Source organism: Macaca fascicularis, chromosome 14, assembly GCF_037993035.2.
Source record: "Macaca fascicularis isolate 582-1 chromosome 14, T2T-MFA8v1.1".
Classification (NCBI taxonomy): Eukaryota; Metazoa; Chordata; class Mammalia; order Primates; family Cercopithecidae; genus Macaca; species Macaca fascicularis.
In genome coordinates, this window is record NC_088388.1 from 46,918,369 (window position 1) to 46,936,281 (window position 17,913).

Genomic DNA, 17,913 nt, shown 5'->3' on the forward strand with positions numbered 1-17,913 from the left:
ACTCAGGGAGACCCCCGTCACTGAGACTCCACTTCAGAGGAAGATGATCACTTTTATCCTTGGTGCTTATCATGAGGCCGGGAGGCTGGGGGTGAGGCATTGCCGTTTCCACTACCATCTGCTGCCTCTGCTACTTCCCTAGCTGGTCAGCAGCTGAGGGGCCTCAGAGGTACCTCCTGGGGCCCCTCCAGGACAGCATCAGGCCAGTGGGCTAAGAGGCAAATATGAGGCCTAGGAGTGGCAGTGAAGATCATATGTCCACCTTCTGTGCCACATCACTGTCCCAAGACTCTGCCACCACCACCACCAGAGCCTTGTCTTACCAAAATACAGATGTGGCCAGGTCTCTCTGGTGTTTCCGTCCTTCTGCAGCTCCCCATGGCTTGCAGCTATATTTCTCAACAGGGACCTACTGGCCTTTGGGTGGGAGAGTTCTTTGCTGTGAAAGCATCCCTGGCCCCATCTCCTATAGATTTGCCTGTAGCACCCTTCAGTTATTATAACAACCAAAAATGCTCACCCATGTTCTTCAGGTTTATTTTACAAGCAGTCAGATGTACAGATCTTAAGTGTTCTGTTCAGTGCATTTTGACAACTGCATGAGCTCATATAACCATCACCAAGAGCAAGACTCAGAAGATTTCCATCACCCCCGAAAGTTCAGCGATAACGATTGTTCCCATTTCTATCACTGTAGATGGATTTTGTCTGTTCCTAATCGTCATATAAGTGGAATCATATCGTATGTGCTCTTTTGTGTCATGAAATAGTTTTTAAAAAGCCAGATGCAGTGGCTCATACCTGTAACCCCAGCATTTTGGGAGGCCGAGGCAGGTGGATCACCCAAGGGTCAGGAGTTCAAGACAAGCCTGGCCAGCATGGCGAAGCCCCATCTCTATTAAAGTACAAAAATTAGCTGGGCATGGTGGTGCACACCTGTAGTCCCAGCTACTCGGGAGGCTGAGGCAGGAGAATCACGGGAACCTGGGAGGTGGATGTTGCAGCGAGCCAAGATTGTGCCACTGCACTCGAGCCTGGGTGACAGAACAAGACTCCATCTCCAAAAAAAAAAAAAAAGTAAAAAGACGTAGTTTTTGAGATCCATCCATGTTGTCACCTTTTCCCCACTAACTCCGGATACACACACGGATTTCTAAATGCCAGCTAGCATGGCAATACCTGCTCTGTCCCCCTGAGAAAAAAATGGTCTGTGAGTCAAAGTCAGTGTGTCTTAGGCTGATGCATGAAGGCCTCTGCTGTGTGACAAGAATCCCGCTCATGTCTACTCTGTGGCTACACTGAGGTGCCTCCTCTGCCTAGCGTACCTTGTGCTTTCATCTCCCCGGGCCTTTGCCCTGCAGTGTTCCCTGCCTGGAATGTCCTCCCTGTATCTGGTGAACTCCTGCTTGTGCATCGGGTCTCTTCTGTGCAGCTTCCCAGACTCTCTTTTTGTGCCCTCCTGAGCACTCCCATAAGACAGCCTCAGTGGGCCCTTAATGCATTTCTCACTCAGCTCACTAGGCTGAATGCTGGGTGGAGGGCGGGGACTGGTTCTTAGTTATCTGTGTGTCCCCCAAGGCTCAGTACAGAGCCTGATATTAAAGAAATTGATACAAGATTATAGCAAGATTATCTCAGAGACAAACTGGGTTTAAAATGCAAAATATATTCTGAACCAGCCTCTGGAGCTAACAAAGGTGGGGCCGGGCACGGTGGCTCGTGCCTGTAATTCCAGCACCAGGCCGAGGCAGGCGGATCACTTGAGGTCAGGAGTTTGAGACCACCCTGGCCAATATGGTGAAACCCCATCTCTACTGAAAATACAAAAATTAGCCGGGCATGGTGTCTGGCGCCTGTAGTCCCAGCTACTTGGAAGGCTGAGGCAGGAGAATTGATTGAACCCAAGAGGCAGAGGCTGCAGTGAGCCTAGATCACACCACTGCACTCCAGCCTGGGTGACAGAGGAAGACTCCATCTGGAAAAAAAAAAAAATAAGTGGTCAAAAAAAGACAGTCTGATCTCTGGCTACAGATGATAAATGTAAACTGACTTCCTGCCAGTGAGGCAGAGACCTCCATGCCTTCCCCAGAGGACCTGGCACACAGTAGGTATGCAGCTGCTATTTATTAAATTTGAATTCAGGAGGTCAGGCCCCTTTCAACCGTGATTCCTGGTCCCACCTGGATATTTTTTCCTAGTTCACACTCTATTTTTTTGTTTCCTGGCAAAAGAGCCTTAAAACCAGCTGATGTTTCCAAACCCTGCCTCTCTGTGTCTTCTCCTCCAGGCCCTGCTTCTGACTCAGTTTGACTCTTCCACCAAACCCGAAGATGCCGAGATCTTCCCAATTTGCCACGATCTGAGCCAGGCCTGAGCACAGAAGGGTTAAATCGGGCTGGGGGCAGGAGGCACTGATGAGAAGCTGGAGTTCACAGCAGGGTGTGGCAGGAGCTAGGGGCCCCTCTAGTTGCAGGTGGGAGCAAACTGAGCTCTGAACTTCAGCTTTCCCCCCTGTAAGTACATCCCAGCCCTGTGAGAAAGGAGCCTTGTAAACAATGAGGAGCAAAGCAGATGCCAGAAGGGAACATCATGGACAATCCAGAGCAAGGCAGCTGCACTGGCAGCCCGGGCCCAGGGCGGCATGAGGGAAGTCTAGGGATGAAACCAGAGGCATGAAATAATATGTGATCAGGGTGGGTGTGTAACCAACACAGGCTAGGCCAGAATTCTAGTTCCAGGGTGTATTAGACCATTCTTGCATTGCTCTAAAGAAATACAGCAATTTCTTTAGAGCAATGCAAGAGACTGAGTAATTTATAAAGAAAAGAGGTTTAATTGGCTTATGGCCAGGCTGTCCAGGAAGCATGGCACTGGTGTCTGCTTGGCTTCTAGGGAGGCCTCAGGAAGCAGACAATCAGAAGGCAAAGAGGGTGCAGGCACATCACACAGGGAAAGCAGGAAGAAAGTGAGTTGGGGGAGGTGCCACATGCTTTTAAAAGATCAGATCTTGTGAGAACTCTCATCAGGACAGCACAAGCCATGCGGGATCCGCCTCTGTGACCTACCAGGCCCCACCTCCGACACTGGGGATTACAATTCAGCATGAGATTTGGGCGGGGACAGATATCCAAACTATATCACAAAGGGAGAAGGGAGAGCTGCAAGAGGGGACAAGGCCTAATCCTAGAAGGCAGAGACTCTGCCTGTTAGAGCAGAAGGCCAGTTGCTGGGGTTGGGTCAGTGTCCAAGCCAGATAAGCAACAGTGAGACTGAGTTAAAACTCCTAACGGTGATATTGGCTAACACAGAGCATACAGCGTGCCATGTGCTCGTCTAAGAGCTTCAGGTTTACTCCTCACAACAGTATTTTGAGTTAGGTCCTACTGCTGATCTGTTTTAAAGATGAAGAAACTGAGGCACAGATTGAGCAAAACTCTGGACCTCTGCTAAGACTGGCAGCATGACTCTTCACATTCATAGCTTGAAATCGGCCACGGTGGGAGCATTACACCATGAAAATTGGCAGAGGACACAAATCAGGGCTTTTCTTTTTTTTTCTTTTTTTTTTCTGAGACAGGGTCTCGCACTGTCACCTGGGCTGAAATGCAGTGGTGCGATCATAGCTCACTGCAACCTTGAAGTCTTGGGCTCAAGCAATCCTCCTGCCTCAGCCTGCTGAGTAGCTGGGACTACAGGTGTATACCACCATGCCCCGCTCACATACTATTTTTTGGTGAGATGGGATCTCACTGTGTTGCCCAGGCTGGTCTCGAACTCATGGCCTCAAGCAGTCCTCTTGCCTCAGCCTCCTAAAATGCTGGAATTACAGGTGTGAGCCACCATGCCTGGCCTACATTATTCTTTTTTTTAATTCCTGCATAATATTCTGGTTTGCTTCATCTTGCTCCCAGTGATAGAGCAGTTCAGGTCCAGTAAAGAGAAAGTTAAGAACCAGTTTACCAGGACACCCCAACATTCATCCCAGAACCTTCATGGACTTTATCCATGGGAGGAGAAGAGTTATATTAACTGGGAAACAGGCAAAGCCTGAAACACAAGATGATGACAATTAACATTTTTAGGAGCTTCCTGGCCCTGTTCTACACATTTTCCATGCATCTCGTGTAAAAACTTTGTGCGAAGATCAACATTCATTTAATCTTCATTTTAACCCTCTGAGGTATAGACACACTTATCCCTGCTTCACAGATTAAGAAACTGAGGCACAAAGAAGTCAAAGTCTTGCCCAAGATCAGGCAGCCAGTCAGGGAGCCTTGATTCATACTCAGGCAGACCAGAGCCAAAGCCTATGTGTTTACTACTTTTATGGTGGTGTTTGTTTTTGAGATGAGTCTCACTGTGTCACCCAGGCTGGAGTGCAGTGGTGCGATCTCTGCTCACTCACTGCAACTTCCACCTCCCCGATTCAAGTGATTCTCCTGCCTCAGCCTCCCAAGTAGCTGGGATTACAGGTGCCCACCACCACTCCTGGCTAATTTTGTATTTTTGGTAGAGACGGGGTTTCACCATGTTAGTCAGGCTGGTCTCAAATTTCTGACCTCAGGTGATCTGCCCACCTCAGCCTCCCGAAGTTCTGGGATTACAGGTGTGAGCCACCATGCCTGGCCTTTTATGATGTTTTTAATGAGCCGTTTGTAAATGTTCAAACATTACCCCACTTTTCATTTTTTTTAACATTTGCATGGTGCCAGATACAGTATTGGACATGGGAAACAGAAAAGTCCATATCAGATGCTGGAAACCTTGTGATTTAAATAAAGCCTGGAGTTGATATAAACTGAGTTTGAAGCCTGGTTCTGCCGTGTACCAACTATATGACCTTGAGCAGATGGCTTAGTCTCTCCAAGTCCCAATCTTCACGTGTAGGTGGAGGATGACTGTTTACCTCATAGGGTTACAGTGAGAAGTGAATGATGTCATACATGTACAGTGCTTGGCACGACATCCAGCACACAATAAACCTGCAATAAAAGGAGGCTACAGTCGTCATAGACCACAGATTTATGTCCAGGTAGCTCTGCGTGAGGCAGGGAGACTGGCATCAACACATAAGAGGTAAGAACAGAAGACAGAGTACCCAGTTCTTCCTAAGGGAGTCGGGGAGGGTTCTATTGAGGAGGTGACATTTGAACAGAGTCTTAAGAGGCAAATAAGAATTTTCCAAGCAGAGAAGGGAAAAGGGGGCTTTCCAATGGAGGGAAAAGTGCATCCTAAGGCATTACAGGTAGGAGCAAACATGTAACTGAATGGAAATATCGGAAGACGCCCACAAGAGGTGTGATCACACCTTTGCCTTTGTGATTGCTGTTTTCTCCCTGTAAATTAAACTGCATACCTGGGGGCAGGTGCGAGGAGAGGGAGCAGAATGGACTGTTTTCAGAGTCTTGGAGAACAGAGGTTCAGACCAACCAGATAACCTTTGAACTCCAAAATCCTGCCTTTCTATCTTTTGGGTCCCTGACCGCCGCACCATTTAGAATCAGGCCGGACCACCCACAGCATCAAATCACAGCTGAACCTGGACTCTGTCAATAATTGGCTCAGGCCAGATCTGCCCTCCACGCTTGAAGGTTGGGCTGCATGGACCAAGGCCTGTTTCCCTGATGCTATGAGCATCCTTTGCTGGTTCACTGCCGTTCCACCCTCTGCCTCATTAAACCTGACAGGCCCGGCATTGAAGCCTGACCTCTAAGGAAAGGCCCTTAGAGGTCATCTCATTCAGGCCGTTTGGGTTTCATTTGGGGCTACTGAGTTTCAGATAAGGGAAATGACTAGCCCAAGGTCACACAGTAGCCTGGGACTAGAGCCCAGGGCCAGTGAGTGTATTCGTCACGGCACTGATGGAACACAGCTGCCACCATCACAGGCTCCCCACCCAAGCCAGCCTCCCAAACTCCCCATGCAAGCTAGCCTTCCAAAGCCTGCTCCCTGGTCTGCTACTTCAAGTGAAGAAACCCGAGGTCGTGGTCCAGCGCAGGACTTCCAGTCGTTCTTCTGGGGAGAACAGCAATGAGCCCAAGCAGGGACACAGGGACAGGGATCTCCCTCTTGCTCCTTCACTCATTCACTTGGGTCACTTCACCCCCTGAGCCTTAGTTTTCTCAGCTGTAAAAATGGGGATCATCACACGCTACTCACATAGATTTATGGTGAAGATTTTTTAAAAGAACATGTAGAAAGCGACTGCCATGATGTGCAGTCTCTTCACGGAGGTGTATTTGCAGAATATTTTTTCTTACCAAAAGCTAAAAAGTGAAAGAGAGGTTAGGAATGTGGGCAGTGGGGGCAGCTCTGTGATGACTAGCTGTGTGGCCTTGGGCAGGTAACTTCACTTCTCTGAATTTCCATTTCCTCCTCTAGAAAATGTGGGGAATGTTAGGAGGTTCCTCCAGGGGCCGCTGTGAGGATTGAATTTGCTAACACATGGAAGGCACCGGAGCAGTGCCTGGCCTGTGTGGTCCAGGTGCAGTAGTGATAGCTGCCCTTTCTATTGTGAAGATACTGTCATTGTTATCCTCTTCGGTCAGGGGCTAAGATGTTACTGAACAGGTGGCCCTAAGATTGCTTCTGCCCTTTTTGCTGCTTCCATCCTCTCCCTGATCACCTCCTTCTATTCCCTTCCATCCTCACCCATCTGACCATGAAATTTAAAAGGTATACATTTTAAAAGAAAGCCAGAGTGGCCCTGAGAAGAGGCTGGGAGGGTCCACAGAGTCTGAGCTGAATCAGTGTGAATTTCTGACCCTCCACTTCAAAGGTGTATTTAGGACAGAATGTGTTGGCTTCAGCCATGAGCCCCTGCTCTCTCTCAATGCTGCCTATGCAGCTAGCCCCTGCTACTTTGGTCCCAGCAGGGTGGCCAAAGCCAGCAAGGAATCTGTGTTTGTTTCTCCTGCTCCCATCCCACCCAATAAGAATTTGGCAGGACGGGGTCTCCTCAAATCTCCCTCCAGCCCCCTCCTCCTCAGAGTACAGGGGGAAGCTGGTAAATTCAGTTCATACTGAACCTTTGGACCAGACCACAGACACCTGCAGGTCCAACAGTGCCTTTCTGTTGTCAGCAAGGGAGGGCACATGGTCCTGGGATGCCTCTCTTGTCCAAAGGCTGCCCCAGACAACTTGGCATTGTTCAAAGCCCTTTGCCCTTTCTAGAAGCTAGGTTCCCAGCCCTTTCCTGGGAGTTTATACATTGTCTACACCTGCTTCCCCACTACCAGCACCTTCATTTCTCTGCTGTGCCTTTGTTGGTTGTTTGCACAGGTCCTGAGCACCTGGTGTTCACCAGTCACCATGATAGTCAACATTCACCTTTCTCATTCACTGGTGGTCTTCATCACAATCCTGTGTGGAAGGTATTGTCATCCGTGTTAGACATATGAGAAAAATTTAAGGCTCAGAGTTATAAAGACACTTTCCCAGAGCCACACAGTTTGACTGGAGCAGAGTGGAGACCTGTCCCCAGGCAAGGCTTCCTAGAGCAATTGAAGATTAAGCTGAAGCTTAAAGTCTGAGTTGGATTTTAAGGAGGGGTGCAAAGAGGTGATGGCCTTCCAGGCAGGAGAGACAGCCTAAGCAAAGGGGTGACAGGAAGGATGTGCTTCGTGTTCACGGGGGTGATGAGGAGACAGTTATGGTCTGAAATCAGAGTGACTGGAGCAGGTGGCCCAGCAAGGGGGCAGTCCCCAGCTGCAGTCCCAGGCTAGGATGCCCCATCACTTACCTGATTGCCACACCCACCTTTTAGCTGGTCTCCTGCCTCCCAAGGCAAGAATCTATTCCTAGAACGGGTTGATTTTTTTTAATCCTTAATATCAGGTATGGAAGAAATGTCTCATTGTGCTCCTTAAATGAAATTAGTCCAGACTCAGAGCTCCCCAGCAACCCTACCCTGTAGGAAATTCAATCCCAGTCGTCACTGGAGTGACCTCAACCCACTGCCGTGACCACCATGCCAGGGATGTTTCAAGGAAACCCTGCTGATTGTAGCTGAGATATCCCAGCCCCACCTGAAGAGCCCCTCTGGGTCTGCAGACCGTGTGTCTTCTGTCAGGGTGTCATGTGGGGTGCAGCAGAAGCCCTGGAACGGAGATCCAGCCCTCTCTATGCACTCAGTGCCACCCACCCACACACCAGGCACCAGTCATGGAACTGATGGGCTCCGTCACCTTCGCAGGCCCGGAGACCCCCTCCCCTTCCTCACACCCCCACCTCCCTGACCAAGAGACACCCCATCCCCAGGTGCTCCAGCTTTCACAGAACAAAGACTGGAAGGATAGCTCCTCCAGGAACTTGGCCTTTGATCCTGTAGCCAAGCTGTCTCTCCCAAGGGAGTGTAGGTCTGCCTTACCTCTCTGGAAAGAAGGGGAGGGATAAGGAAAAAATTTGCAAGTGAGCGGTTCGGTAGATTGTCCCATCCGACACCACACCCCCTTTCCACACTCCCTTTTTAGACTACATTTCTTTCTAGTCCTTGAATGTGCCCTGCTTTGTGTCAATTCCAGGCCTGTCTGCATGTCCTCATTCTACCTGGAGCACCCCACCCCCTCCTGTCTCATCCCACAGCCTCTCCCCCCAACTCCTCTTTCACATCTCATCAGAGATGACCCTTCCTGGGAACCAAAACTCTCCTGAGTCCTCTGCCTCCTTAGGGGTCTGGCTGGCACTCCCAGGGCACCCTGCTTGTCTCCCCGCACATGGGTCACCTGTGTCGCCATTGCCTTTTCTTCTTACCTACATCCCCCACGAGATGCTTGTCGTTCATTGTATTCCCAGGGTCCCACACGTAGCCTGAACATGAAAAGTGTTTAGTAAACGGGTTGAACAAATGAATGGTCCAATCCCTGAATCAGACTCAAATGAAAAATGGACAACTGTTGCCCGAGCCCCTCAGCAGGCTGGGCCTACCCTACACTTTTCATCTTCTCTTCCCTGGGGTCTCTGCCATGCCCACACCCTGCTTCTTCCACTCGGAGAAGAGCAGGGATGGAAGGGAAGTCATTCGTCTGGGCACATCCCAAGCAGAGAACACTCAGACCCTGTGTTTAGGATCCAGAACACTCAAGTTTGCAGTCTGCTCAGACGTGAGGACAGATGGCTGGACAGTGGACAGCTGGGCAAGGAGGGTAGGCAGCTTGGCAGGATGGAAATAGCAGTGAACTAAGCATTGGGAGTCCTGGGCTCAGAGCCTATTCATTCCACGAGTTTGCTGCACGCATCAGTCTGGGTTATTTGGTTGCCAGCAACAGAAGAGGACTCTGAGTAACTTAGGCAGAAAAGATATTTATTAGAAGGCTTCGGGGTATGATACAAATAACAGGTAACTGAGTTCTGATTCTGGGCTGTCTGTTGTAGCAAGGGGCAAGCAGGGCACCAGGGGAGGAGAAAGGTGACTCCCAACAGGAAATCAGGGTTTTGACTACCTGAAAACAAATTGTTGGCACACTGTGTGACTGGAGACTAGTCACTTAATCTCTCTTTGCCCCTGTTTTCCCATCTGGATGATCTGAAACTGCCCTCTCTCCTTCATTTATATCTCCAGCTTGCTTTTTGCTGAGAAAGCTTCCTGCGCTGGAAGATGGCACCCTTCCCCATCCAGACACCTTGGGAATGAATTATGAGGGAGCCAGGTGAGTGAGCATTTATGCCGTCCCCCTGCAGCCCACCCACTGAGGAGGCCAATCCTCCATCTGGATGCTCTGGGGCACATGACTCATTCTCATGAGGTGGTCATCCTGATCATTCCTTTTCCATGAAACCAGCATGTCCTCTGCCCCCTGCCTGCTGAACATGCTGATGAAAATCTGGATGGCGTTATGGGCCTCTTCCTGGCTATGGTTTGGCCATCTTCTTTAATTGGGAGGCTCCTAGCTGGAATCTGCCTTCCTAGAGCCCCTAAAGCTACCAACCCTGAGACCCTGCCACTACCCCGCATTTGGCCTTTAACATGTACATCAACAGGCTCAGGCCCTGTGCTGAACACATGGGATGCAGAGGTGGTTGAGGGGGTGAGGATGCTCCAAAGTCGGAAGTTGGTGGGGGAGGCAGGTGCATAAACAGCTAACTATAGCAGCAGAACAAAGTAAGAGACAAAGGGACATATGAACCAGGTGTGTGGGGGAGCCCAGAAGTGGGAGGACGCAGTTCTTCCTGAGAGATCAGGGAGTGCTCCGTGGAAGACGTACCGCCTGAGTCGCACCTTGGAGAATGAGTAAGATTTGACAAAAGGGGAAAAGGATCTTCCAGGCTGAGGGAACAGCACAAACAGGGCTCGAAAGGAGGAATGGACAGGTTCAATTCAGCGAATAGAGATGTCAGGTGGGGTTGGAGCTTTAAGAGGGTGATAAGAGCCCCACATTGATAGTGAGGGGTGTTAATGGGGTACCAGGAGCACAAAGCCCAGAATAGAAGGCATGTCTGCCTGGGCTTGGCTCAGCCTCACACCCAGGAATCCTGGCTTCAGCATCCCAGTTCCCCCTTGCTCCTCACCTATCTTGGAAGCAGGCTCAGGCTCCCTGACTGGCTCAGCAAACCAGCCAGCTGTTTCTCTACATAAGTCCTGGGCAAAGCTGGGACCTCATGTAAGGAGACTCCAGGATGTCTCCTAATAGCATCCCCCATCCCCCGCTCCACCCCCCAGGCAGAGGGGCGGTGCCTCTATTAGAACTTCACCCAGCCCACGGCAGCATCTGTTCTATGTCTTCTGCCCTGGCCGCGAGCTTCTGGAAAATGGGGTTGGGTGGTCTAGGCTGGGTCTCCAGCACCCAGCACTGGTGGCGTAGCTGCACGACACATTACCTTCACACATACGAACGAGCCAAGGAAGGTGATGACTTTTGAGTTACAATGGGCTTAGAGTCCAACCACCTTCTTTTCATAAGTGAGGCCTCAGACCCAGAGCGCAGAAAGCATTGCCCAAAACCACAAGCGTGATGGGAGGAGAGTGGAAACAGAGCAGCTTGGTTCATAGGAGCACTATTCACAAATAGCCAAAAGATGCAAACAACCCACATGTTCAACTGCTGAACAGATAAATAAAACATCGTCCATCCTACAGTAGAATATTATTCAGCCATGAAAAGGAATCCATGAAAAGGAATGAAGTACTGATGCATGCTGCGGACTTGGATGAACCTAGAAAACATTATGCTAAGTGCAAGAAGCCAAACACAAAAGGCTGCATATTTTATGATTCCATTTATATGAAATATCCAGAATAGGCAAACCCATAGATACAGAAAGCAGGTAAGCAGTTGCCAGGGGCTGGAGGGAGGAGGACAGGGAGTGACTTCTTAATGGGTACAGGATTTCCGTCTGGTATGACAAAAATATTCTGGAAGCAGATCATTATGATGGTTGCACAATGGTATGAATGTATTAAATGCCACTGGATTGTATTCTTTAAAATGGTCAAAATGTTGAATTTTATGCTATGGGAATTTTAGCACAGTAAAAAGAGTAGTTTCAGACCAGATCGGATGCTACCAGCTGGGTCTAAAGTCCATTCCTTAAACATAAGCTGCTGCTCCCCCACTTCCTGTTACAGACCTACCCAGCCAGACCAGGTGTGAGAGAGCCAGCATCACTCTCAGTGCAGGGAAGCCACAGGGAAGCCGTATGATCAAGTGGAAGAGGGCTTCCCCCGCCCCCGGGAGGCAGGATTTCTGGCTTCTAGGCTGCTGCTTGCCCACGTGCCTCTGCTGAGGCCTAGCCCCCATCTGCTGCTCCATCCCACTGACCAGCCTACTTCTGATTGCACCAGATGTTCCACACATCTTGGGTCTCCATGCCTCACTTTTTCTATTTGCTCTACCCAAGAAATCCTTTTCCCAACCCCTCATTCACCTAAAAACATATTTTAAAAAACAGCTCCTGGCCGGGCACGGTGGCTCACACCTGTAATCCCAGCACTTTGGGAGGCCAAGGCAAGCAGGATCACCTGAGGTCAGCAGTTTGAGACCAGCCTGAGTAATATGGTGAAACCTCGTCTCTACTAAAAATACAAAAATTAGCTGGGCGTGGTGGCGGGCACCTATAATCCCAGCTACTGGGAGGCTGAGGCCGGAGAGTCACTTGAACCGGGGAGGCGGAGGTTGCAGTGAGCTGAGATAGCGCCACTGCACTCCACCAGCCTGGGCAACAGAGTGAGACTCCATCTCAAAAATTAGTTAATTAATTAAATTTAAAAACCATTAAAACCAGCTCCTGTGTCCCCTTTGAAGAAGACTTCCTCTTCCCCTTGCCCCTCCCCACAAATGAGCAGAGCCTTCCCCAAGGTGGTCACATGCATACATCGATTAAAGCAGGCATCAGGGTATGGTCGTGTCTGCATGTCTGTCTCCCTGAGAAGACTGGGAGCCTGCAAGGAGGGACCTGGATTATTCATCACTGTGTTCCTAGGGCAGCTCCAGGCCTTGCTCACAGGAGGTGCTGAGCACATGCCTGTTGAATGTGACGATGGCTTTGGGAAGCTGCTTTCACTCTGGGACATCCTCCATCAGTGAAGCGGGGGCAGGCTGGGTGATTTCCAAGTCCCTTCATCCCTAGTGTTCTCTGGTTATAAGGGAAGCAGTGGTGGGGGCAGCCCAGCAAGTGGCTGCTGTTGTCACAGGCTGGTTTTCTGTTCCTCTTGCCTGGCTGATAGAAGTGGGGAAGGAGAGAGCAGGAGCCGTAGCAATCCAATAAAATCAGCTATTTCTGCTCTTGGTGGGGAGGGAGGAAGGCAGCGCCCAGAGACTGGGTTCCCCATCCAGCCTGAATGGGCCATCTGTTTTCTTTGGAAAGGCTAATTAAACCCTCCTCTGGACAGCCTGGACATGCAGGCTTTGGCTGGGGTTGCCTGGAGTCCTTCGACTACAGGGAAGAGCAGCAGGCTCTTGCTCCATTTTCCCCTGCAGTCAAGAGGTGCTACTCGTTCTGCTTTTCTGGTTATGAAATTAGTCATTTTCTAGGAAGCTTATTTATAGAGTCCACTGCACACATGCAGCACTGAGCTATTCTGAACACAGCTTGGGGCCTGAGAGGCTTAAGGTGTGAAAGCAGGTGTGAGTCACACATGGGTCCCCTTCCAGAGGTATCTGGATACTGTGCTTTTCTGTACCCAGCCAGGGGTCAGCCCTCATGGTGCTGCCGTCCAGCTGGGTGCTCTTTAGGGTAAGGAAAGAACAAGTTTAGGATTGGAGGTTTGGGGGTGGGTGCTCTCAAACACAATCCCTGTGGCCACCACCAACTGAATATAAAATGTGGGGCAAGTCAGACTCCATCCTCTGCCTCAGTTTCTCCTCTGTAAAATGAGAGGCCTTCCAGGTCTGTGATTCTCTGACTTCTGTGGACAATAGCTGTGGAGGAGAGCTCCCAGCTACTTAGCAAAGACCCATCCACAAAGCAGCTCAGATGATGGCTGTGTTTGAGGCTCCTAATGTTTTCTCAAGAACATCAGGTCAACATTTATTTATTCCATAAGTGTTTGTTTATTGAACATCCTGCTACGAACCAGGCACTGTGCGAGGCTTTGAAGATATGATGGTAAATAAAACAGAAATAGTGGACTCTGCCTTCATGAAAGCTACAGTCTAATGATGAAGACAGGTGTTGAATAATGGCATAAATTACAGTGACATTTCTAACTGTGTCAAGTGCATACCATGAGTAAAAAGTACTAAGAGGTAGAGCTAGAGAACCTCTCTAGGTAGTAGGTAGAGAGAAAAACATGTGAAAGGCACTGTGAGGAAAGAACCTTCCCAGTGTGGCTGGAGTGCAGAGGTCAAGGAGGAGAGGGACATGGGGTGAGGCTGGAGGGATCAACAGGGACCAGACCACCCAACATCTAGTGAACTATGCCAAAGGATTTTTCTCTTTGTTCTAAGTACAATAAGGATGCCATGAAAATATTTTTTCAAGAAAGGTTGTGTGATAAACATTGAGTTTTGAGGAATTGATTCTGGCTCCTCTCTTCTGGGGAAGAGTTCTCCATGCCACTTTCCATTGCCTGGGGCAGAGGGGACTTCCACATCCAGTTGTGCAGGTTGTAAACTGCACAGATTTTCTATGCCATAAGCATTGGAGCCATGTGGAGAATGTTTTGGAGGCCAGCCTGAGTGGATGCCAGCAACCAGTTAAAATACTGCCACAGCAATCTAGGCAAGAGATAATAGTGACTGGGACCAAGATGGGGCCGGAGAAAGATGAAGGGACTCCAGAGACATTTAAAGAAAGCGCTTAAAGTTACCTTGAAGGAAGTGACCTCTCTGCAGGAGTGCTGGGGGGCTCTAGGACTTGTGATTCTCAGAGACCCTGGCAATTGGGTTGAGGAAAAAATAAAATAATATAATGCCAGTTGAAAAAGAAGATATCAGAGAGAGAAGGGACACCCTGAACCTGGCCTTTCTGCCCTTAATTATTTAAAATCTGGAGTTAGGCATGAAACAGGCCCCAGGGCCAGTCTAAGAAGCAGGATAGCAGGACTCAGGGGCAGAGAGGCAGCTGAGCCTCTGAAATTCCTGGAAGTACGCTATCAAGGCTATGTCAAGGGTTCTTTTGGTTGCCAGTTTCAGAAATCACATCCCACTGGCGTAAGCTAAAATGTGGAGATTTATTGGAAGGATCCATGGCCATCTTGTGGTCTGGACGGACATATTGTCCAAGACTCAGTACAAATGGGAACAACGCGGCTCTCAGGCCCTCATCAGCAGATGTTTGCAGGTCTTCTCTCCGGGGCACTCTGGCTTTCATGATTCAGCCAAGCAAAGTGCACCAGAATGCATTTTCAACGTGCAAGGGAGAAGATCTGATTGACCCAGCCTGGTTTGTGTGTCCAGCCTTGAATCAGTCATCAGCTACTGCCAAGGGTCAGAGACATGAAAGGCAGACAAGGCCACTAGAGCCCACGCGGCATTTCAGGCCATTCCCAGGGTAGAACCCCTGTGAGCCAAGTGGTTGCTCTCAAGATATATCTAAAGATGCTTCATGGGGTCTGGCTGATCTCCAGCAACCTTTTTCCAGCTTACTAGGTAAAGGAGAAAAACTAGACCCCCATACTGTCCTATAAGGTGCCCTGATAGGCTAGAAAGAGGGTTCTCTGATTTCAGGAAGGAAACATTTAGACTATACAAAACATGTATGTAACTACTTTTTATAGCTATTTCTGGAGAAGAGTTCTGCATGCCACTTTTCACTGCCTGGGGCAGAGGAGACTTGCACTTCTTGGAGAGCTGGACACAGGATTGTGGGTTACTCAGAGCCCTCTTCTTGTCCACCCATGGTTCAAAACCACTGGAACTAGGACACAGAATGGCACAGCAGCGAGAGCATGAGCCCGGAGTCCTAAGCCATAATTTCAAACTCCTCTCTATTCTGTTGAGCTGTGTGACCTTGGGCAAGTTACTTAACCTCTCTGAGCCTGTTTAATGATCCCTCATTCATGAGATCATAGTGAGGATTTAATGTGGTAAAGTTTGCAAGGTGCTTGCATATAGTAAATCCTCCTCCTGTGGTAGAGATGATGATGGTGGTGATGATGATGATGGTTGTGATGATACTGCTGCCACTGATTCCACAAGGAAGACACATGCAAAATTCTGCTCCTGCCTCTGCAGCTTGACCCGTCAATAGGCTGATATTTTCCTCAGGTCCCTTTGATGGGGTGGAGTTATCCAAAGGGATCCAGAATACAGGAGAGGGAGGCTTCTTATCTTTGCTCAGGGTTTTTGTCTTGATTCTGGCTCAACAGCGTCATCTCACCTTTTCCATCCTGCTGCAGGAGTGAGAGAGAGAACCACGCTGCTGATGACTTCGAGGGAGGAGCCCTGGACATGTGCTGCAGTGAGAGGCTACCGGGTAAGTCTTCCCAGCACCCAGGTCCTCCCCAGACCTCAGAGCGGAGAGAGAATGCCCCGGCTGATGCCGGGGCTGGAGTAAAGCCTAGCTAGCTGTGAACTTGAGTGAGAAAAACCATGCGGCTGCTCCATAGCTCTTCGTTTAAATGGGGACTTGTTTTTCTAATCCCTGATGCCTTCTGACCTGTTATCATTTGGAGCTGCTCTAGGCTCACATGGAGGGAAGAGCAGGCCACTGAGGGTGTGCTAGGAAGTGAAGAGAAGGATGAAGAGCTGGGGAGTCCGGGGCTCCTAGGGAATGACCACTGACCATTCAGTGCTGGGCTGACTTCAAGAGGTAAGGATAGGAAACAAAACCTGAAGGCAGCATGAGCCAAGGGTGGGGTGGGGGATGTGGAGAACTACCTGACCTCCCTGTTGAGAAGCCCGGCTCGAGGGTGAAACTGTGCTGCTTGAGTCCAGTTGACCACACTTGCAGGGAGCCAGGCCATTGCAGCCACCATGGAGACATTACCAAGGCACTCTTGTCCACAGGGTGGCAGCTTGTCCCAGTTGTAGCCCCATGACCCACGCCATGATAAATAGCCTCAGAAGGAAGAAAAAGAAGGTGGGGGGGAGAGTTTCACATTTTTAAATAAGTTTTTATTGTTCTTTTCCTTCGTATAACAAAAGGTTGACTGTCAAAATATTAGAAAATAAATACAAATAGAAAAAAGAAAAATCACCATAATCCTGTAACACAGCATGTATTTTTATATCTCTCCTTCCAAACATTTTGTTAGAAGACACGTCTTTTGGGCCGGGCACAGTGGCTCACACCTGTAATCCCAGTACTTTGGGAGGCTGAGGTGGGCGGATCACAAGGTCAGGAGATCAAGACCATCCTGGCTAACACGGTGAAACCCTGTCTGTGCTAAAAATACAAAAAAAATTAGCCGAGCGTGGTGGCGGGCACCTGTAGTCACAGCTACTTGGGAGGCTGAGGCGGGAGAATGGCGTGAACCCGGGAGGCGGAGCTTGCAGTGAGCCAAGATCACGCCACTGCACTCCAGCCTGGGCAACAGGGCGTTACTCCATCCAGAAAAAAAAAAAAAGAAGAAGAAGAAAAGTCTTTTGAACTCTTAACTTTGAAATCCCAAACCTGTAGCTTGTCAGAGACCTCATGATTGGCAAGGAACCTTAGAATGGAGTCTTCATGTGACACTCTTTAAGACAGACACTGGAAACAATCAGGTATGAGTCTAAAGCGATGACTCTTCAAAATAAGTGGTATTTTATTCATACCACACACTCAGTGCCCCGGCTCCTGAGGAAGCCCTTTGGTGCAGTTCATACCTTAACCAGTAGGGGGTGCCATTGCTCAAAACACTTCAGACAGCCTGTTGAGATAGTCTACGACGGACGCCATCTGTCTTGAAGAGGAGAATTCTCTGAAAAGATGTGAGAACTGCCTGAATATCTGAATGGCTGTCTTGTGGAAGGAGCAGCAGATCTATTCTGTGTATCTTAGGATGACGTAAGCCCAAGGCATTGAAATCAAAGACAGGCTTGTTGGCCCATAGACACAGAACTCTCTGTCCAGTCATAGAACTCGATAATTCCAGAAGGAGAAATGAGTGTTCTGTCACAGGAGGCATTCAAGTACTGGATAGATAGACAGTGGAGAGGAAATTTCCACAATGGGTGGGAGGTCCAGATGACATCAGAAGTTCCCTTCAACTATTAAACGGTTCTGTGATTCAGATATGAGTCATAGAATTCGGAGATGACGCTACAATCAGGGATGGCCCCACTGGCTAGAAGAAATCTGCAGAAAATAGGACAGGATGAGCAGGAGTTCAGAGAGTAGCACGGTGTGGAGGACGAAAGAGCATGGGGTTTGACGTTTGAGTCTGCCTGTTCTGCTTCAGGCTGTGTGTTTATGCACGAGTCCCTTAACCTTGCTGGAGCTCCAGTCCCTCAACTGTGCATAGAAACAATAGCAATATGAATATTTATCCTCACAAGGGTCCTGGGGGAATAAATAAATTTTACCAGTCAGTCATTCACTCAAGTATTTATG

The 17,913-nt window shown here is 49.2% G+C and overlaps 1 protein-coding gene across 25 annotated transcripts in view; it reads left to right on the top strand.

Annotated features, from left to right (window-relative positions):
• PTPN5 (protein tyrosine phosphatase non-receptor type 5) overlaps positions 1-17,913 on the top strand; it is a 63,008-nt gene that overhangs the window by 8,513 nt on the left and 36,582 nt on the right. For 10 of the 25 annotated variants that reach the window (XM_065528398.2, XM_074014051.1, XM_074014053.1 and 7 more), the window contains 2 exons: positions 9,560-9,647; positions 15,776-15,852. In XM_065528398.2, the coding sequence (XP_065384470.1) occupies positions 9,628-9,647; positions 15,776-15,852 (97 nt within the window). In that variant the 5' untranslated portion in view covers positions 9,560-9,627. Of the gene's footprint in view, positions 1-9,559; positions 9,648-15,775; positions 15,853-16,060; positions 16,189-17,913 lie in introns of all 25 variants that reach the window. The other 15 variants (XM_074014057.1, XM_074014062.1, XM_074014065.1 and 12 more) reach the window with 3 other exon arrangements.